The sequence below is a fragment of the Ischnura elegans genome, chromosome 3 (genome assembly GCF_921293095.1).
Source record: "Ischnura elegans chromosome 3, ioIscEleg1.1, whole genome shotgun sequence".
Lineage (NCBI taxonomy): Eukaryota > Metazoa > Arthropoda > Insecta > Odonata > Coenagrionidae > Ischnura > Ischnura elegans.
Genome location: NC_060248.1, coordinates 2,371,925 through 2,395,804, shown reverse-complemented (window position 1 = coordinate 2,395,804; position 23,880 = coordinate 2,371,925). Strand labels below are relative to the sequence as shown.

Below are 23,880 nucleotides of genomic sequence, written 5' to 3'. Positions count from 1 at the left end.
TTTTCTCTCCCTTAAGCATGCTGACTTAATCTCTCCACTTTACTTCAATACCCGAGGCATATTTCTTATGCGTGGGATAGTTCCGAAAAATATCCAATCCTTAGTATTTCACTCGAGTAATGCGCTAAATGTTCTAGTCGATATGTCCATAATCCTTTATAAAATCCTCAGTTTAATGTTTTAAGTCAATGAAGACGATTATTCATGCTTTAAATGACGATTTTCAAGACTAATGTTTTAAAAATCGGCCTCAGTTAACGAGCCTTAGAGTTCCGCGGCGTGTAGCTGAGCCTTGTCGCGCGATTGAAAAATCGCTCTTATTTCCTTCGTCGCAGACTTTTTTTCCAAGATTTCTAATTAGTTTTCTTTAGAAATCTCTACTTTATATTGTGGTTGAAAATTTTCGAGTTATATTTTTTGTAAACTTTATGCCAAATTTCACGTGAAAAACGGGTCGGTCATTTCGCGTCGTAAAACCAGACAGATGAGAGCCAAAATCTTCAAAAGTCATCGAAAGTATAGGCAAAGCACCAAGGAATGAAAGGAATATTGCGTTTTTTATTCCATAAAACTCATACCAACGCAAAACCACTTGGATAATTTCAAAGATTTTTGAGGAAAAACGATATCTCGCGTGGCATCGAAAAATTGGTCATGTTTGGGCCTCTGTATCTCACTAAAGGTTCGTATTAATGTAAAATGGCATATAAATCTATATCTGGTAATGATTTATGATTATTTACGCTAAGTTTCAAGTCTCTATCCCCAAAAAGGTCATTTTGGACTTTATTCCAGCTTTTTCCGATATCGGACCAGAGTGCGCCGGGTAGGAAGACGATCGGCCGCCGCGGCTGGCGTAAAGGTATTCGGCGCCCACGTCGACAACTATAGTGTATTCGGCATGCTGAAACTACCTGGCCAAGGCATTAGAATGACTTATCGGCTTTAAAAACTGCATTATTACATGAGTTTTAATGATAGCGCTTCCTGTCGGCAGATTGCTGGACCTACTAGCCTCGAAAGCTCTGTAACCTTAACTACTCGACTCGACATTCGTAATGCTACTCGAAACGCTCGAGTCGAGTACCAACTACTCGATCGACTTGAATTTTCGAATACTCGCACGTCCCTAGGAGATATGTGTTTTGTCATTACGATTACGTGGCGCGAAAATTCAAATGACTTTGGAAACGCGGTCGTATATTTTGTTGCTTGAAGTACTACTGGAATCGGAATCGATTTTTCACCTTGGCAAGTACTCGTTTTCGATTCCGGTTCTTGGTCGAGAATCGAGGAATCGAAGAATCGAGGAATCGAACCGACCCATCACTAATGCTCATATTTATTAGATATATATCATGAAGGACATAACATTATTGAAGGAGGTGAATATTCATATTGAAATGAGATAAGCAATGAAAATATGACAATTTGGTTAAACCATTGAGTAGATAATGCCAAGTATCTGTTGTTGCCAAAAAAGGATGGAACTCGCGACTACGTGTATTTTAGTTATTATGATGCATGACCTTGACAATCAACAGTGGTCTCACAAGAATAAACGATCAGATGAGTCTAAAATTTACCTTCGTTCCCCCCGTACTTTGCACAAAACGACAGGGGATTATATTAAATAAACTACAGACGGACAATTCTGAAATAAGTTTACCCCGTAATAACGTCAATTACGTGACAAAGTATCAATTAACACTTATGTATGCCCGTACATACCTTTCGCCACTATTGTGAAAAGTCAAACCTGGCGGGAGGTTGTTTTCGCTGCTCACTTTTCTCTTGAAAATTGTGACGTGTTATCGTTTCCCGTCAGGGTTTGACGTCGTACCAAAAGCGGAACGCTTTCCGATAGTAAGTGTGGAACGCACGGAAGACGAGCGTAGGATAGGTTTCCGATCGACTCGCACTGAATCCCTTTCCGATGCCGCCAATCCGATGAGACTCTAAAACACCCTCCTGAAGGACTTGTACCCCATTCTTTCAAACCACAAATCTACCTCCCAGATTTTCCCTTCTACTCCACGGATCACCGATAAAAGACCACCAAATCTAAGCACCATTTTGAAACCCATTCTCCCTTTCGCAGAATCGCAGTTAGTCACCGCCACCCCAAGTTGCCATGCATGCAGCGCCACTGGGTTGAATGTGTCCCATTCCCTCGCTCAACATATTCTTCACTCCAGCTTCGCACATACCCCACCAGTTTTTTTTTCCTCAGACATGGAGAAAGCAGCAATCGGCTTCGAAAGCTCCAAAGAATTTTCCGCGTGTTCCTTCTGCTGCCGACTGCTGCATTCGTACTGCTGCACACACACGAGACCTGCTTCGCTTTCGCTTACACAGTCATCGCAACTACGCCATCCAGCGACACTTATGTAAACTAAAAATACTTATTCACAAAACAAATATATTACCAAGGTGTACTCCCCAGATTGTGATTAAAAACTGTTCGGAAGCTCGAGTGTGTCACTAAGAGGACAGATGTGAAATTTCCAGTGCCCATAGCACGAAGATGTTATCTCCGAATGTTCCGCGGTCTGTATCCACATCCTCTCGCCCTCGCATCAGCGCGCCGCTTTTAATTAAATTACCAGGCAGAGAGTAATAACTGAAGAAGTCTTTTTAAGGCATTTTTTTGCTAAACACATAAATCGAAAAAAGCTGGACAAATCCTCAACATCGATTTTTTGAATTCGGAAATTGAAACTTTGCGCAGTTGTTGTCAATACATTACTGCATTTTTGACGCAATCCATTTTTCATAGGTAAATTTTTTAATCAAGTTACTTGGCCTCAAAGTAGAGCAAATTTTGCAAAAATTGCCCTCATTGAATTTTTTCGAAATTCAGCATGTTAAAACTAATGCCACGCCTGTAATAATTCAATAGAAACAAAAATTTAGAATATTGTAATGCAATTTATTATTGTTAATTCTTGGGAACTTTCACTACTCAGTTATATTATTTGTGGCCGATACGATACAAAATGACGGACCCTGTTTTTCGTCGAAATTTTGTGTTTGTGGAGGATTATAAAAAAAAGTCAGCGAGTTACCTCGAGATGTTTACGTTAAATTACATCAAGAGTGTCCATCCAAAAAAAATCAACTACCACCGTTAGCATCAGGCATACTAAAAATCGATGTTTTGCCCCGCGTGCCATCTGCAGCAGCTCCGCGATGGTATAGAATGCCAATGTCACTTCTTCAAGGGAATGGTGTTGGAGTTTAGTTCTGCTGCCTTTTTATTTCAGGGGGGCGGACAGGGTGAGGGGAAGATGAAGAGATGTTTTTATATTACATTTTAAAAATATTTTAAACAATATCTCCATTGCATAATACAATTAGTAGAAAAGAGCAATTTTTTTTTCGAAAAAAAACTCTTGATATATTGTTACTATAAAAGTTTCATTATACTATCATTAACATCACCATTTCTAACCCTGTCAGTTATTTACAATAGGAAATCAAATCTCTTTGCGTTCCTCAACTTGGAGATGCATTAGCTTGCATATTATTCTAATGATCCAGAAACTCTGGAACTTACAATGATAGCAAAAAATATCTACATCTATATACTAATACCCTGTGAGCTACCTCTACGATGTTTGGCATCAATCACCAGCATGCAATAGGATTCCCACACGGTCCAAAAAACATTCTTACACTACTGATGCATTCATTCAAAAGCAAAACTTGCCAACTGCTCATTAGGGTTATCTGCCAATGAAGCTATAGAACACCCTCTAGATATCTACTACTGCTGTAGAAATCTAGAAGATATCTACAGTGTTTTCTAGCTTTATTGGCAATGTCTTCGATATTTCAATTATCTACTTGATGTCTGGATTATGTCTTATTTGAGAGAGGACATTAATTGTATATGTCCATTGCAATAAGCCAAAAACACCCGAATCTAGAAAATAATGTAACTGCTATGCTTTTTGGTGGATGGATAATTGAAGACATTGTACATGTGTGCACTAAAATGAACAGAGGCAACTCTTCTGGGAAATGTTTATAAAAGCGATTTAAAAGTTACAAAAACTTGTTTTTTAAGTATCTATTAGATGTCTACCGTCGGCGTCAAAATGATGTGCGGCTGTCCTTTGCAAATTTATATCTGGACTTCAAAGCAAACCATAATAATGAATAAAACGTTAACAATCTTACAAATGAATAATACGCTAATAATCTTACCAACAAACAAATAAATATGGCATATAATTACACTGGACAGCAAAAAATAATTTTTTCTTGAGCCCTGATACCATACCTGCTGATTCTTATGTAAAATGACCTCCTGAATCCGAATATGACATCCGTTTTCCTTTATCACCCACCATTTTCGGGGGAAGCCCCCCTCTAATTTTTATCACTTTTGCAATAATTTGGAGGAATGAAAAGGATTATTTTACAATTTATGTTTCTTATTTGGCTTTTGAGAGTAGAAAAGTTCTAAAACATGATAATTAATGGTGAGGATGTACATTCATGGGGATTAGTTTCCATTAATGACAAAAAAAACCACTAAAAATCATCAAACTTTCCTTTTTTCGATTTTTTTACTTATTTTCTTCATATTTCAGCTCCCATTTAATCTTACTCTACCCAAAATATCCCAAAATGGTGGAAAAATATATAAACAGCTTGTATCAGCGATGATAAAAATATTTATGAACACGACATGGTAAAAATAATAAAAATGTGTGCCAATATTTCAGAAGGCACGCTACCACGCTTGCGCCCTCAATAGCACACGCGCATCAACAAAGAGAAAAATAACAAATGTGAAGAACGCAGAATAGCATAAGTAATTTGGTATTTTATTTCCCTTTATACACTGAAGTAGAAGTTTCTCATAGAAAAACCAGCAGTAGGCCTAATGTACATACCAACACGCCCGCATTCAACTTCTCTGAAAATCTCCTCTCCTTTGGTGATATCTTCATGGAACCGTTCCCAAAGTTAATTTTAAACTGCTCCAAAATATTCTATGAAAAAGTCCAGGTGTGAATGTAGGAAATGCATTTTTAGTGATATGTTACACCCCATGGCCTAATACGCTGGCAGCAATTCCTCGACATGGACGACATAATCATCACTTCTTTGTCACCCAAACATTTCTAAAACTTTTCAGAATCCAAGCCAAGCTCGACTTTCTTTATGATTCAGGTGTTTCATAAACGTTAATCTTGGAAAAGTTTCCTAATATTGGGGCAAACGAATTTCTTCCTTGTTTTTACCCTCACTAAGAAAAGGAATTTTAGTTAAAATTTGAAATTCAGCTCCTGCCTTGTCAATTGCTTTCACAAAGTATTTCATCTGTCCTAGTTTGATGTGCAATGGTGGCAAGTGAATATTTTCTGTCGGAACCAGGGAAACATGAGCAACATTTTTATAACCATGAGTGAAGCTTTCTCGCAGATGCCAGTTCTGTAAGATTTAATGTTTTTCTCGTGCGCGGCTGTTGTATTCACATAGGAAGCAGTTCAGAAGCAGCAATAGTAGTTTGACCAAGTATTTCGTCAAATTACTGTAACAAGTGGTACAGCAAACATTTGGAGCTTAATCCTAGCCCTGACCGCCAATTTGGCAGCCAGAGTAAAATTTATAAGCAGTTTTAATAATTAAAGATAGAGGTTATTATTGCAATGTTTAAGTCAATTCACCGCAAACATAGCTGAAGCAATGACGATGATTTTTACACATGCGTGACATAATTACACATAAAATTATGGTAATAATCACAACTCAAGCCCACATACTGAAATTCACCTGGAAAAAGCCGGAGTAAAACATTTTTTTCTGTTTTGCACTATTTAAATTACTTGGAAAAGAAGGATCCTTGTCCAGAACACCGAAAGAGTTGACTCTGCGATCGCTAGAGGTATACCGAGGGAAGGTGACGACAACTTCAATATACATAATTGATTTGAGCGGCTGATACTCCGTGGAACTCCATGATTAAGAAAAAAGAATACTTTTTAACTCCAATGAGAGTATAAAAATCTCAAACTTATATTATTCGTATAATTAGATAGTATTACTTTTCCTTTTTTAGCTGCAGAAGCGAGAGAATTGCCATCCGAGCCTGAGCAAGACAGGCGGGAGAGGCCAGCATAGTAAAGTGAATCTTCCGAGCTATCGCTCCATATTTTAATTATTGTTGCTATGCTATGCAGCAAAATAGTTTTATTATTACTGATGTTTCTTGTTGTTATATATTTTTGTCATTCGAGGGAGGATGATGTGAAGTGGTAGCTGGAAATGTTTTAGAAGTACATGAAAATTTGCAAAAAGAATGCAAAATTTATCAATTTTAATGCGTTTTTACACAATTTACAGAGACTTATTCCCCCTAAATCTACCTCTTTACCATAAATGTTAATTTTTTAGGACTTTTCTCTCCTCAAAACCCCTAGAAAAAATTTAAATGCTAAAATAAGCCTTTAAATTCCTCAAAATGACCGAAAAGTGATAACAATTGGAGGGGGGAAGCTCCCTCGAAAATGGTGGGTGATGGGGAGAAACGGAATTCATATTCAGATTTAGGAGGTCATTTTACATGAGAATATGCAGGAATGGGGTCAGGGCCGATTTTCATGCCGTCCAGTATTATTTATCAAAACCGAATTTTATTCATTAGTTTCGTTAATTATGAAGCGAAATTAAGATGATCTCAATCATGGTCACAAAGTAATCCAAATGGCGAATCAACTGTTAACATTATTTTAGCGTGTCATTCATTATATGAATATGTACTTTATAGGGCAAGTTCCCAATGGGTTATTTACCACCCATAATTTAATTTCAATCCCAAAACCAATAGATTGTATGTGATAGCATCAAATAAATACCTTTCTGAGAAAACAAATAACTTTAGGACCATAAAAGTACAGATCTATTCACAATTGATGCACTTTATACTGAAAAATAATAATATTTTAAGTGAAAAGACATGGGTATGCATTTCCAGGTTGGTGCAATGGGATGCCTTTTTATGCTGAAGCACTCAAATAAGCAGCAGTTGGTTTCTTTGTATAGAAAACATTCCCCGGCACTCAGAGAATACATTGTATGTATCTATGCTACCTACTTTAATGTATTAACTACAGTGTATTGAGTGATGAGTCATAAATGACCCACTTGCGCGATAATCGGCTAACATCTGGGCATATGTTTTCATTCCCCTGATTAAGATCAAAGGCAAAGATCAGAAATGTAAGTGTGAAAAGGAATGAATACTTGAAATAAAATTAGGTGAAAAGAGTGAAATGAGGTAGTTAATTCTTCAAAAATGACAGACACAAGAGACACTTGAACAAAATTAATACTACTGCCCAAGGTGAATCTGCGTTGACAAAAATACCAGTTGTGCCACTTCCATTTGCCGTGTTCAATGACACACTACATCTTGACTTCAATTATTTATCCTTGACGGCTATTGAAATGCAGCTTGCTAAGATGACAATAGAGTATTAGCAGCTGGTGTGCAATGGTTCCATTTTATGTGGATTGCCCACGAGGAAGTTGGCCGTGAAGTGAAAGCGATAGGAAGAGGGAGGTAATTAATTAGAGAATGCACTCACGTCCCTGTACTTCTCCATGCCATTGAGCACCTTCTTGGCGATGAACTTCTTGAGGTGAGTGATGGTGGCCTGCGCAGAGCATCGGATGAACCTGCGCTTGAGCGTTCTAAGGTTGGCCGTCACACACTCCAAGCACACGTTCACCTGCAACAACAATTCACCCTCATCACCACCAAACCAAAGAAAAAAGTTCTGCGGCATTGTTGTTATCCTATAGGTCTACAACAATCAGCGATGGGAAAAAACCTCTTGATTAATTTTAGAAGATTCCTCAATGGTTTACCAATCGTGAATTTAGAGAAATTTTACTTACGATTTTTACATAATTGTATATTTCATATTACAAATGCACAATTATTGCTGTGGCATTGCATGTGGTTGAATACGGCCCAAGGGAGTCAGGGATTTCTAACGCACTTGGGCATGCTTACGTCGTGACTAGTCAGGGTCAAACTGGATAGGAAGGAACAGAAGCAATGAAGGGAATAGAGGGTGGTGGAGGGGAGTGGAAGTAGAGATGGCTAAAGTCATGCGCTCGCCTGCCAACACAATAAGTAGTCCTGGCTTCCCCTAACACCCCCACCCCCGCAGCGTGATGGGGTGAGGGCTCGCCTGTTGCCCTCACCGCAGTTCCGGGTTCCAGTTTTCCCATCATGCATCGTGATGCACGATCGTTCTCATTGATCAGGGATCCGCATCCCACAACAGTTGCATCCTGGGCAACTTACGCGGCATGGTGCCTGACTGTGTAGTTTCCGTCGTTGTGCAGCAGTTTTGAAGCATTCCTGCATTCCAGTTTTCTGTCTCTGTGATCTCTCACAGCCCTTTAAGGAAACCAAGTACATACATACGTATAACACGAGCAGTAGGAATATGAGTACTATCACATTAACGCCGCTAAAAAGATCGCAATCAAGAAAAGAAAGCTGCTAATGATTCCGGAAAGCAATCTAAAATAGCAGTATGTGCGTAAATAATAATAGATTGTCTGATTTCCGCAAATAATGAAAATTACAAGAAATCAAAGTGAAAGTTTGAATTATTCATGTTTTCCATTTCATCTTGCCTCCCCTCCTCATCATTTGGGAGTTTGGTGTATGTATGCCGACCTTAGGCCCATTGTCACTCTTTTGGAATGAAGATTATATGACTGTTTAAACTTTTGTAGCTGAAAGCATGTTAGTGTAAAGTACAAAAAACAAGACTATAGTTATGAATTACTGTTGTGTACCTGGGCCGTTAACCCTTTCTAATCCAGAGCTGCTTCTGGGAGAAATCGAATTTCAAGATTTTTCATTTTGAAAACTTGAAAGTTTTGCACTTAACCATTACTATTGTGACAGCTAAATATTTTGCCATTGCAATTTGCAACACAAATTAATCTGTAGTTTAGATATTTCCTAATTAGAGCAGGAAATTTATAAATGTTTGATGTTGCTTAGATGCAACGCTGGGTTATAATGGGTCAATCAATATACCAGCCCTTCCTGCTGCCTTTGTGGATTATTTATTTCCTGTTACATTAGCCCGTGAACGCCTAGTGGTACCATATGGTACCAGCTGATAGCACAATGATAAATTTAACTTTTTTGTCACTTATCGTAATTTATTTGGGTTTTTGAGAGCTTTAACATAATAAGAATGTTTTTATTGACATTTCCCCGAAAAGTTTGCTTTTTCAAAGCTGAAAATAAAGTATTTAGAGCCGTTTGAAAGTTGAGAAGTTTTAGCTATCCGAAAAAAACGGAATTTTTAGTGCAAGCATTTCGATTTTCTTCACTTGCTTCTTATGTACTAAAATACGAAGATGTTTTTATGTAATTATGATTGTCATAACATGTACATTTCATATTAAGTATGGTATTTGTATGTTAGCCCAATATTTGGGATGTTATGATGCAAACCATTTTAGTGGTACCATAAGGTACTGCTAGGCGCTTGCACTACCGTGCTTTGGCGGAAGGCGTAAATACGAATATTTCTGTTGTTTTCGTTTTCTAAGAGTTCTTTATTTTACAACTATTTATTTTTCATCATTTATACTATATTTAAGTAAATGAAAGTCGTAGCACTTTTCCACAAGAATTTTTAATGCGTACAACGCGTTTCGGCTCACTGAGCCATCATCTGGTACAAGACGCTTGAACACAGGTGAAGATCCCTTTTATACCCTTGAGAAAGGAGAGTTTTGGAGTAGGAGAGGGTTTGACATCTTTGAGGATGGGGGGGGGGGGTGGGAACGGGTGTACAGAGTGGAGACCATGGGGAAAGATACAACTACGGGATGTGGAGAACCCACGTTGGGGGGAGGGTTCTGGCCATAACTGTAAAATGACGACACGTGGGGAAGACCATAGCAAAACAGGAGGAGGGGGTGTTGAGAAGAGTGAAACAAAAAAAGGAGGGGGGGGAGGTTTGGGTAAAAAGAGGCCGCATGTCTTTTTAAAAGTGAGAGGAGTAAGTAGCGACGCAGGAAAAAAGGCGGGGGTGAGGAGTCCCTTTGGGTTAGCTGAGAAGGAGTGAAAGTTAGCGGGGGTACAAGGGAGGAAAATTTTGCGTTTTGTAAATGTTATTACGCATATAAAATGTGTACATAAGTTAATTTTTTTATTATAAGGACGTCATCCAAGTACATAAGGCCCTAAATTGTCCGCATTTTTTCAGAATCTCGTACCCTCACGAGAGCTCGAGAGGTGGGAGGTATGATTGCATACCTGAACTCTATTTAGAAAAATAAATAGGAAAAGTATTCGTGTGCTCAATTAGGAAGGGGGTATGATGGGGAATAAGGGGGCTTGCTAAGAGGGAAATTCAATGACGTCTGGTGGCAAGAGACGACCACGCGACAGGCATCACTTCGACAAGAAGCAGTCTAATCATTTAAATTATTTTTGTCTTACGTATCTAAATCACACTCAGATACTTTGCACACTTTCATATGCTAGTAAAACCGAAATAACTTACACATACTGCTTATAATGTAGCATGTGCTGCTGCAAAGAGAGGATGAATACCTTCCTTCTGACTGAGGAAAATTGAATAACGAGTGGACGCCGATTTCGCGCGAATTTGAAGTTGTCGTTCGAAAAGGTGGACAGTCAGCTGAGTTTATCTCAAGAAATGTCTGAGAATTTTCAAAAGTGTAGTGAAACTGGACCGAGCCGTAAAGCACCCAAAAGGTATAAAAATAGGGTAGAAGGACGCGTTTTTGATGATGAAGAGATCGTAAAGCACGAAAGTATTTCTCGTAATCCTGATTACCAACTCACTGTTTCACGAAGCATCCCCAATCAGAATATTTGAACTGTTCTTTGACGAAAATGTCCTTACGCATTAAGTGTTAGAGTCGAATAGGTGTGTACAATTCTGCAACTATTATGACACATGAGGTACTGAAAATATTTGTTGCAATTCTTCTTATAAGTTGTCCTAAAACGACTCCCAGTAAAAGGCACCATTGTGAGGCAGCACTAAATGCCAGAAATAATCTTGTTTATTACACAATGAGACGTGACAGATTTCTACAAATTCGTAGGTTTATTCGTTCCTGTGATTACACCGCTCTGGGTAAATCAGATAATATGTGGAATATGAGCACTTTTATGGGCATGGCAAAAGAAAGATTTGGCGAATATTTCACAGAAAAGCAGTCCTTGAGCTTCAATGAGTCGATAATGTTCTCTTTTGGAAAACATGGCTGTAAGCAATCCATGCGGGGGAGGCCAATTACGTTTGGCTAGAAAGTGTGGTGCATCAATAGCTCAGATAGCTACTTCGTAAAACTAAGGAAAGTGAAAACCTATGAAAAAGGAATTGGGAAAGATAGTGGGAGGGCAAGAAAATAACAGAGGGGGACAAAATGGTCGTGGCCCATTTTTACTTGGATTCTAGATACAATGACACACAACGCATGGATACTGATGTGGAAATCCTGAAAAAGCATAATTTATCAGAAGTGCGACTGGAATGGGGTAATTGGCTAAAGAAATAGATTTGTAATTGATTCATGTTTCAAAGATCGCTTTCAACTGACAGCAGCCTATCTTCTTTCCAGTGCCCCTGACGAAATAGGTTCGACGGGCACAACCACCTAATAAAATCCAAGCCCAAGCGGGGACAGTGTGCTACTGAAAACTGAACCAGTAGAATAAGAACAGAACGCTTTAAGTGCAATGCAGTGACTGCTTTGTTCATTTCCATGTGTGGCAACGACTGAGTGAAACACTAAAATCATGTTATTCTTGATTTCTACGTCAATTATACATAACTTCTATTTTATAATCACTAATATTTAATAATTAATTTAATATTATCGACATTTTAGCGTAATTTTGGATGAAAATGAATGTATTTTGCGGTAATTAATAAATTTTTAACGTTTTTGGCTTAAAAATGTGATTTCCGAAAAGTTTTTCAAATTTTGATTCTTTGACCCCTTAAACGCCTAGCGGTACCATATGGTACCAGGCTGTATCTCGGTAAGTATTAGTGCTAAAGGAATAAAATTTGCACTGAATGACTCAGAATTTTATTGGTATTAAAATATATGATTACCACAAAAATCACAGAAAATTTTTAATTCAGGTGTTAAACCTCGTCAATCCCTTGGTATGCTGTCCTTGATTTTATGCTCTGGTATCACTGGTTACTATTTGAATGATTGTGTTTTTGACATCTCCATCAGGGAATAAATTATGCACAACAATTCGTGCACATAATCTCTTTGGTGTTTCTTCAGTGACCACTGAGGTTTCCCTTGCCTCAATTTAGATTTAGAGATGATTCGTAGAGTTTCAAAGGAATCCAGATCATTAAAATATTTAATTTTCAACACATAGAGGGACATAACTCTTTGCCAGATTCAGTTGTAATAGAACATTCGATTTTTCTTATGGTTTTTCTCCGCAGATCAGACAGTCAATGGACGCTGCAGAGTTAAGCACGTTAGCATTGAGTTCAGAGCTTTATTGGCTGTATCATCAAAAATGAGAGGCGAGATGGGTATTGTATTGTCAACATACACATGTACATATTAATGTATATATGAATAGGTATATTATCTGCCTTTCCTATCATTCCTGATACCTCCGTACTGACCCTATTACCTCGGACTGAACATCAATGCACAATGCAACAGAACTGGAAATCCTTCATTGACAAAACAAAACTTACCATTTAGCTTATTCAAGTATACCGGGACTAGCCACGGTGATAACTTTTCACGGAGTCACCCGCAATGCACAAATAGTGTGAAAAATCCACAGAGGAAAAAACATTCGCCTTGACCGGGATTCGAACCCGGATCCCCTGACTTCCGGCCGAGTGCTTTAGCCAGTAAAGCTACCGAGGCATCATTCTCCCCTGTGATCATTTTTTGCACTATTTGTGCATTGCGGGTGACTCCATGAAAAGTTATCACCGTGGCTAGTCCTGGTATACTTGAATAAGTCCAGAGCGAACACCTCTTCGTGTTCAAAGTTCGGGCTTTGCTCTCCGGCTGTGGCGCCATGCGCACGACCTGGACTGCTAGTCGCATAATATGCTCGGCAGTCCATACCACCATGTCCGGTATAGTCCACATATTTCCACAGGGAAGAATGACGCCTCGGTAGCTTAACTGGCTAAAGCACTCGGCCGGAAATCGAGGGATCCAGGTTCGAATCCCGGTCAAGGCGAATGATTTTTCCTCTGTGGATTTTTCGCACCATATAGCTTCATGGGCCACTAAAATGCAGGGGACAAAACCCTGCCACTATTCAAATTTGGCGGTACCTTAATGAATACCACCCACAGGGTAACAGTAGAGCCATTTGCACAACACCAGGATCAATGCCACCCGTTGCTGAGAAAGTCGATGAAATGTAAAGTCCAGGATTTTGGCATGCACTTGACAAACCCTGGGATCACTTTGCCGTTTGCTCACCGCTCCCAAATCGGACTTAACTCTTCAATTTGCACTCAGCCCTACTTCCTCTCATTTTATTTCCATGAATCCTATTTTTTGGGTTCTCAGCCAGGTTAACTAGCAGTCATATGGGCCAACGTCTCCCACTTCCAACTAAATGAAAGCCCGATTTCACTTTTAATTGATAATACCTAATTGAGTAACACACGCCTTGAAAATGGGGTCTTCAGAAACATCGGCCCACACAACTGAGTTAACTTGGCTGAGAACCCGAGAAGAATTCATCAATATACATATGTAATTCACCAGGAGAAATTAAAATCGTTTGAATCCCATTCTCTTCTTCCTTACCCTCCCCTCCCTCACCTACCCAACAATTTTCCCCCGAAAACCGTTTTCAATACCCCTTCTCGCTAATTGTAAGTACGTATGTACTTGCACTCCCTTCCACTGCCTCCCATCCCCCACCCCCTCCATTCACCAGCATCCGCAAGACGTTTCCACCCTGCAAAGCACTACGTACACTCCGGATCACACACTTCACTAGCATTTTCTTTTAACTCTTACATGACAATCCTCTCATCCACTCTTTCCTGTTCATGAACATCTCTTTTGCTGATGCAATTCTCTCCCTGAGCCCCTGTACTGAACTGCTGCATCCATTTTCCTCTAATGTGCTGCCCAAATATTTGAATTGCTCTGCTCACTCAAGTTTGTGCCCATCTAATTTTATCTAAAGCCTCACATTCTCTCCTCATGATGCTTTACAAAACCACATAACTTTGATCTTATTTCAATTAATCCTCATCCCATATCCCTCACAATGCTTGCCTCCATTGCCATCCATTAGAGTCTACAGCCCTCTCGCTGGCAAATTCTTTTATTGCCTATTGGCCTATTTATATTCTCAATGCCTCATCAACACCACCAATTTAAACATCATTCCCCCATTATTTATTTTACTTTTTTATGTTGGCCAAACTCCAGACTCCAACTCACATCATGCCTCAATTAGCATTTCCTCATTGTGCACGCAATAAAAAGCAACAGTGATAGTGGACAGCCTTGGCTCACATCTCAACCAATGCTTGCCCACCCTCATTTTCTGGGCCTTATAAATCTGTGAAGCTGGCAGACCTCATGTCCTGCTTATATTCTAAGTTTGTCTCCACAGGGGTCCTAATAACAGCTATTGCATCACGAGTTAACATTCATTTCCCGAAACCAAACCCATCACCTCCCACACACCCCTTAGCCCTCACTGTCGTACTTTGATAAACCTTCTCCTACTGCCCCTTCCTATACTCTTCAGAAGCTCTACGAATGTTGGGACCAACAGAAAAAGGTCAGAACGACAATGGGGATTTCTCTCTCTCTCTCATACAGATTAACCTTAGCTCACAGCAGAGTGCCAGAAGGGAGGAAAGAGCAATGGTGAATGGCAGATGATGATAATCAGGGGAAAAGAGGCTGTGACCGTCAACGGAGACTTCTCTCTCTCTCTCACTCACATAGAGAGATACGATTCATCTTTTGAGAGCAATAATTAATTTCCATTTGAGGAAATACATTGCCCAAGTGCCTTCACCCCTTCCTCAGCCCCTGTCAATCCTCTCCCTTGCGCTGAGCAAGTGCACATAATTACATCAGAGCGAAGTGAAAGGTGTCGCGCAAGTCAGATATAAATCTGTGGCAATGACCAAGTTCACTCATTCAATCGTTTATAATTTTCTCAAACTATGATGAGCAATACTAATAAATATTAAACTAATAACATCCAGAGAAGATTTGGAGCTTGTTCCCCTTAGCTGTGCACTATACAAAGATATATTCTTATTTTGTCTAAAGATGATTTGGCTGGAAATTGAGGTCATTCTGAAGGTCAGCTACGAGATGCAATACAAGAGGGTAGGCAATGAAGAGAGCCCACGGGGATGAGTTGTTTCAAAAGGTCTTTCGAAGGGACAAGTGCTGCCCCCTCATTTGCAACTCACCTGCTCGTCCTGGCGATGGTAGTCAGACTCTGCGTGCTGGTCGGGGGCCACCCGCTCCTCCTCCGCCTCGGTGGCGTTGGGCGGGAGGTCCTTGGGGCACGCCAACCCACGCACACGGTAGAACTCTCGCTCCCGACGCATCTCATCTGCAACGCAAACAAAACGTGCATGAGGCCCTCCCTCCTCAGCCACTCCATCAGCACCCTTCGTCCGTCCCTCTGTCTTTCCTCTGGATGCCATCAGCTCATCTGCAGCACACGCCCTGCTTACCCAATTGACACTTTGCACACTGACAAGGTAGATTTGCGAGGTAGGAGTGAAAGGTAGGTCTCTGGTGCCCCACCACCTTGCTTCAACCAAAGCTCCTCAGTTAATTGCCAAGGCCCCCCACAAAGCTGAGAGCAACCACCCAAGCAGGCTGTTGTGATGAGGATGAAAATGAGCACAAGACAGAGACACAAGATAAGCACGAGGCAGCAAGGCCTGGAGCACACTCCACAAGGGAATTGGCCAAATCCCTTTGCGGAGTGCTTGTGACATCCAGCCATGAGAAACATATTGTACCCTCCAACAGAAATACCCTGGACTTAGATGTGTTGATCCACATTAATGTTAAAGGTGTTTGGCAGAAGATACTATACACTGTTGAAAAGGAAATTCAATTCCCCTTGGAATAAAATATTCACAGAAAGCATGAACACACAACCCAGCCAAGTCAAAAGTAATGAATGGAAATATGTATAAGCATATGTTCACGAATGTGCTTTCCAGTTCCATTCTAACATGATTTATGCGTTAGTATCGTTGCAATAACAAATCGATTCACGCCCGTGATTTTTGTTGGAGTTAGTTGATAATAATAATTCACTTTCCCTATGTGCAATTAATAGAAAACGTCATCATACATTTTTTCAAAAATGGATAATAGCAGAGGTAAACAGAGGATTTTTACTTCTGGCATGACGACAGCACAACAGGGGCCCATGGAATTCATTGGCCAAATCTGATAATGCCAAACCAGTTGTCAATCGCCCATTGTATGGATGCAATTGTAAGGCATTAGTATCTTTGCATGGGCTATCACCAGATTAACTTCCTTATTTTAATGAACATGTCATCAATTACATAATTCAACAGGGCATGTATGAATCCAACAATATCATTTGAAAACAGCATCAAGATTTAAGGTCCTTTTCTAATAATAATTCTTATGTAGTCAAAGTCAGCAATTGAATAAATAGGGTTTAAAAATGAGTAAATTTGCAGGAAACATTTGCATTGCCAATATATCTGATGAGATGTCTCCCATAAAGCTGTTATCATTACATATTCTACATAAATCTTTTCTATCCGATGTTATTTAAAGAGCATATACATACCTATACTCAGAAAGCAGAATGCCAAAGTAACACAAAATGTAAATGAGGACTTCATAAAAAATGATTAAATCATTACCATTAAATCAATCACACCCGTAGAAAAATCTTTGTATTAGCATCAGCTATTGCAAAAAGATAAAAGACACAATGCACTTAGGCCAGCTCATTCACCACTTGAAGAAACAACCTCCAACTCATTTAGAACCAATCGGAAAAAATTATAATGAAAATATGTAATGCAATTTGGCGGTGACAATTTACCGGCTACCAATGAAAAAAACGTTCATACCAAACATGCTGTGCATAACATATGAATACACCAAAGGATGAAGTTTGCCATGAAAATATATCTGACTCAGCCGGGAGTCGAACCTGGATCCCCCGATTGCCAGTCACGCATGTTACACCACCAAGCCATCTTCTCAGAGCTAACCTCGGGATGGGTTTCACCAAAGAAGTTGTTGACGTCCACAGCGTGGGGCACACGTGAAGGCTTTTGAAGCCACTGTCACAGCATAAGCACAAGTTCAATTTATGAGATGATAAATCCACATTTTGCAATGTACTACCTATTAACACTGATCATAACACTAATGAAAATAGAGGTGTGCTTAGTAGGACAGCTACATATAATATGGATCCAAAGGAACCCATTATCATGATGGATTAATGGTCAATTAGGAGCAAAATTTCAGTAAAAGAGGAAAAATCATCATTTGCCTTGACAGGGATGCAACCTCAGAACTTAGAATTAGCACCACATGCTGAACTAAAACTTGAAACACTGGTGACAAGACATCTTCATCCTCTCTGCACTGCTTTGCTCACTTCAGAGGAGACTTTTGCTGCCAGATATACAATGCCACACATATCGATTCCTCCACAGCACAAACGCTCAACAAACACCCACCAGATCAAATCCGCTCATCTAGGAGCCCATCAATACGCATGCACTCAGGAGGCAATAGCGCTAGTGCGTACAAACGCTCACCTCCAAGTATCCAAGCTTCGGAGGTGAGTATTGAAGGGCGACTAGCGATGGGGGGTTTGATGGCGGTGGGCAATAGCTGAGTGTTCGTGCAGCGGAGGTGTCGATGTGTTCACAGAGCTCCAAAGTGCCTAGGCTAAAGCTAGAACTAAGGCATTGTCCGTTATTCATTATTTAAGCAAATAGCCACACACTTGTCGGTAGCATTGTCTTCTAAAGCCACCTCCGCACAGGAAAAAAGATACCTTGGTAGTGGTACTTCAACAAATTCAGTGACTTGAATTGAGGCTTAAGGATTTCTCCTCTCCGTTAAGTTTGCACACTCAAAAGCATTCGAGGGTGGCCACGAAAACATACACCATTGGCAGCCATTTCCCTGAAGAATATAATTTATATTTTATCACAGTTGATGTTTCCACAGTAACTATGCATAAGTTGAATGAACCACCTTAAAAGCATGAATCTTTCACAATATTTTGTACTAAAAAAATGGCCTAGGTCACCAAAGATTATTTCATTTTTTCAGAAATTATACTGAAAATATTTTATTTGAAAACTGTGATGTAGTTGACCCGTGTAAATATTCTTGAGGACTTTCTCCTGGACTACAGCAAGGCAAATTACATTTTCATTGCAAAATTTATCACTCATTGACCACAGAAATCTTTTAACCACATTCTTACTTACATGCAATTTCTCTTCCAAATTCTATTATGTTCCTAGAGCTCCTCTTTATGATGACTTGCTTTCACATATCTAATTCGACATTGCAATATTACATTTCTTTTAAACTAGACGGTAGGTCTTCTATTGGAATTTGTAAAGCATTAACTAAATGTAACCTCAGAGAAAATCCGCATTGCAAAAACGTTCACCCCCACAAAAGAACATGTCCAGCATGAGAGGGAGGAAAATGGGGACGGATCGGGGAAGGATGGAAGGAGGGAAGAAAATGTGAATGAAGGAAGGAAGACAGAGAGAGTGGGAATGGCAGAGCAACCAAACTGCACGATGAATAAAGTTTAAATTCCGTAATGGCTGTTGCGAGAGAAATACCAATGGATCCAAGCTCTTGACGCGTGCAAGGCAAGGTGAACAAAGACTATTCTCCAAGTTACAATTATTATGGATTTCTACCGATTAATGTATGGTTCTATGATTAATATATGTAATGTATTAATTTATGTAATTCTGGTTTCCATGAAGTGCTTTATGAGCATTCTGGGAGCCTCCCCCTTCCTTCAAGCACAATAAGATCCACTTTCATGCTACATCTAAAAATCCTATTCTCTTCCTTCCCCTCCCTCGTTTACCCAAATTTCTACCCTCCTACACAACTTTTCAACAACCCCTCCCCACCACCCACACCTTCTGTCTCCTTCATATCTCCTCTTGAAGAGGACAGCCTTGCCCCCTGCACTCCTCAGCCAATGCTTGCTCACCCAGATTCTCCGTCTGCTACCCTTACTTGTGCAGTCTGGGCCATATAAAGATTACAAATCAGTCGTCTATCCCTCCAATCTACACCTGTTCTCTTGAGGATATCCATTGACTTTACCCAGTTCACCCTATCAAAAGCTTTCTCAAAATTCACAAAACAGGCATATACGTCCTGGTCATATTCTAGGTTCCTCTCCACGAGGGACCTCATTATTGCTATTGATTCACGAGTTGACTTCCCTTTTCTAAAACCAAACTGATCTTCCCCCAAATACTCGTTTGCCCTCGCCTCCATTCATCTGTTCAATATCCTCAGTACCACTTTTGCCGCATGCGATATTAGGCTGATAGTCCGATAATCTCCGCATTCCACAGCTTTCTTCCTTTTTGGTAGCGGGATTAAAACCGTCTTCACGAAATCCTCCGGTCAACATCCCTCCTCATGCATACTAGTTCGAAAAACCTTTTCTTATTACCCTTCCCTAGATTCTTTAGAAGCTCACATGGGATATTGTCTTATCACATATTGCCTTCATATCACGAAGTGCTCTCTCTATTTCCGAATCTAATATCCCCGGCTCAAGATTATCCTCCTCCACTGCACTTTCCTCCTCTAGAGTCAATCTCTCCAGCCTGTTTCTTCCATCACACAGATCCTCCACGTATTCCTTCCATCTACTCTGCACCTCTTCTCGCTCGGTGACCATCTTCCCATTTTTAGCATTAATTTTAGACATGGCTTGTCCTCTGATACTTAACTTAACTTTGGCGTACAATGCACCAACTTCTCCATCCTTCTGGAAGTTTTCCATTTCCTCACACTCTTTCTCCACCAAGCCTACCTTGCCCACTTAGTTCCACATTAATTGATTTTTTAGTTCCCTATACATTCTTTTGTCCTGTTCTGTGTCCACGTTCTCCCACTTCCTTCTCTCCTCCATTTCTTTTACAATTGCCACTGTTACCTGAGACTTCTATATCCTTCTGCAGTCAACGTAGCCAATTGACTTCTCCGCTGCTTTGACTATTCCCGTTTTAATATTATCCCATCTTTCCTCAACAGTCTGTGTACTTCCTATCTCCCAGATACTATTGCCCACTAGTTCCTGATATTCTCTCCTCACAGTCCTCAGCGCTTCTACATTCCTTATCCTCACCCTCCTGCCTTTCATGAGTCTTTTGAATCTTACGTTGCATTTCATAAGTACTAGGTTGTGGTCTGAATCCGCATCTGCTGCTGGAAAGCTGCACAAGTTTTACACACTATTCCAAAACTTCTGTCTTACCATAATATAGTCTATTTGATATCTCCCCACATCCCCTGGACTTTTCCACGTGTACCACCGCCTTTATGATGATTGAACCACGTGTTTGTGATGAATAATTTGTTTCTCCTACAAAATTCTGCTGCTTTCTCACCCCTGTTGTTCCGAATTCCTAATACAAATTCTCCTATTTCATTTCCATCCCTTCCTTCCCCGACTGAAGCGTTCCAGTCCCCCATCACTACCAGATTTTTCTTACCCGCTGTGTGTCTAATTATTTCCTCGAGCTGTTCATACACCTCGTCTACTTCTTCCTCCCTATGATTGCTAGTGGGCATGTAAACTTGGACCACCACAAGGTTGGTGGGCCGCGACTCTATTTCTAAAACCAGAATCCTATCGCTTACCTGGTCTATGCCTACCACACGCTTACCCATCTTCCCGTTTAATACTAAAGCTACCCCTCGCTGGCTTTCTTCCCCTCCACTATATATAGCCCTATACCCATCACTCCAATAATCCCCCCATCCCTCCACCTCACCTCGCATAATCCTAAGATATCTATCCTCCCTCTATCCATTTCCCTTTTGATATTTTCTAATTTCCCCGCCCTCATCATAGTCCTCACATTCCACGTCCCTACATTCATAGCCGACTTCCTCTTCTCCATCTTCTTGGTCTTCTTTTCTTCTCTCTTCATTGCTGCTGCTGATGATGATAAGTCTCTGCAAGGATTTCGCATGTTAATCACCCCGAGGACCTTGCCGACCTCGCTGCCGTGCCCGACACCTGCCCTTTGCGGACGGGCCCCAGGCGATGAGATTCCGAGGCTCATTTGGTTGTATTCCACATTTTCAGGGAAGTGATAGTTGGTAGGATTTCCCACTGGCATCTGGCATAGGTGGCTCTACCGGGAAAAGTTTATAATTAATCCAGCCAGTGCAGCTCTAGGAGTCATATGAACGTGCAATCCTTTCCACCGTGACAAGGTTGTAGCCCAAGGGAAAGGATAATTCTGGATAACAGAAAAAAAAACATTTACTACTTCAGACTAATAACCAGATATCTATCCTGTGTACGAAATGAACATGTAGCAGGCATCGGGGTATTCTGCTAACAATGATAAGGCACTTTAGTGGTTTAGACGATGTTTATTGATCCATTCCAATTTCCAGACTGACTTGCCGGCCGAAAGGCCGCAGTATTTATTCTATTGGTGCATTTCCAGAATGTTCTATGTTACTGTTCGTGAACATGAAAGAAATTTCTAGAAAGGAATTCTAGAAGGCAAGAAAAAAATCAAATAATTACACTCTCCGGCACGGGGAATCGAACCCGGGCCGCCCGCTTGGGAGGCGACCGCGCTACCGCTGGGCTAGCTGGCCTGTTGAGGGGAAGCAATGATGGAGCACGGTTTATGTTGCCTCATGGCATGCGGTGTGGTGGCGAGGCAGGAGGTGCGGCCGCCACAAACAAATATTTTGTTTTGGGCCAGTATTTCATGGCTCATCAATAGAATATATGAGAATGTCAAATGCAAAAACTTGAATACGCTGATGAGATTCAAACTGAGTTTTCAAGTTAAGTTTATGGTAAAGAATGAAAATTTTCTGAGAAAGTAAAAAATAAATTTAATACCAGGAGGGCAAGGCACATATCTAGTTTGCATTCAAGGAGTACACGAAGGAAATAAGTTCATAAAAAAAATCTAATTGCCACAAACCCCTAGTTCCTTTTCAGGCTCTTTTATCCTTATGATAATTAATTGCTCATCACTATGTCAATCTAGAATAAAGGGAATAGTCAAATGGATTACGAAAGCAATTCTTTTACCTGTTTCCCAATCTCTGAAGAAAGACGTGAACCAGGTTATATGGAGAGTAGAGATTGATTTCACACGGTATTATTCCCGTTTTCGCCCTCAATAAAAAATAGTTCATAAAATTTAAACAACGCAAGTATCATGGTACTATATGGTTTAAGGGTCATTCCATGTCAGTTCACCCAGGCATGGCACCCACCGACTCGGATTTTAATGAAATTTTTGTCACTAGCTACTATCACCTATCTAATAACCCATGTAAAATATTTCCACTCTCACTCTCATAGTTTGCAAGATATGAGGAGTCAAAGTTTGAGATGTTTGCTCAGAAGTGGCGCTAGTGGGAGTCAAATTCCAGAGTGCAGGGCACAGGGTAAAAATTCATAACTCAGAAACCACATAATATATTTGAATGAAATTTTGACCCCTTGTCTATCCAAGTGCATAGCTTCCATAGTAATGTCTTTTATTCCCCTTGCATTGTTATGCTAGCCAAAATGATGTCAACAGTTGTTAATTAACCGATTTTTTTAGCTCAAAAACATTACTTCATATTTTCTGAATTATCACCAAAAGGCAGAGCAGTTAACTCATCCAATTTTTTTTTTAAATTGAAGGTTAATATGTGCTCCAATATACTGTGAAATAAAAATGGTGGTGTTTTGACTGCCACTATGAGTATTTCAGGTTTTACTTTTTTTTCTGCCCCCGTGAGAGGGATTTTGGACACGTACTGTAATGTAATAAGTATAAGTGTATCCATACCTTCATGAGGATATATTTGAAATATTGGTCAGTAAATCTAAGACCAAACATGTAGTCTAGTGAATGTGGCTCTTGTTCATACAATTTTTTTTAATAACAATACTTGGCTTGTGGCAGCTGAGGGGAAAAGAGTCCAAATGGCTCAGAAATGTGAAATGATGCTTTTTCCTGGAATTTACCCATTTTTCAAGTGTTTAGCATATGGAAAAATTGGTATCAACATACATTAGACTCTTACTGTGCATTAAGAGGATAAATGGAAATACTAATTTAAATAAAATTATTTAAATAATACACTTCAATGTGTTTAAGGCATCTCCCGAACATCTCTGGAGGCTCTCTCGGGCAACTAAACGCTTTACGATACCACCAATTCCATCACATGGGGATTTTACATGGCTTATAGCAAAGAATGTCCATGATGCCATTAAAGAGAAATCCTGGTAATGCTTGCAAAGATTGAGATATTTTTTGCAGTTCTTGTACCGTCCTGCACAACCATCACTAGAGTAACTCAATTTTTTGACTAAAGCAAAATTTTCCTTCACAAAGCAAAATATTATTCTTTGGGTTCCATAAGCAAAAGCTACATCATGCTACAAATCATCTGAAAAGATGCATAAACTGGAAATAATAAACCTATTCAGCCTCACTTTTCAGTGTTATTCCATCTACCAAGGAATAAGAGAATTAAGTGCAACCTCTACATTAGGAAGAA

At 40.0% G+C, this 23,880-nt stretch overlaps 1 protein-coding gene across 1 annotated transcript in view; it reads right to left on the bottom strand.

Moving 5' to 3' along the window:
* Positions 1 to 23,880, bottom strand: part of LOC124155325 (polycomb group RING finger protein 3) — a 42,373-nt gene that overhangs the window by 13,817 nt on the left and 4,676 nt on the right. The window contains exons 3-4 of the mRNA XM_046529051.1: positions 15,504 to 15,649; positions 7,605 to 7,748 (exon numbers count right to left, since the gene is read on the bottom strand). Of these exons, the coding sequence (XP_046385007.1) occupies positions 7,605 to 7,748; positions 15,504 to 15,649 (290 nt within the window). The remainder of the gene's footprint in view (positions 1 to 7,604; positions 7,749 to 15,503; positions 15,650 to 23,880) is intronic.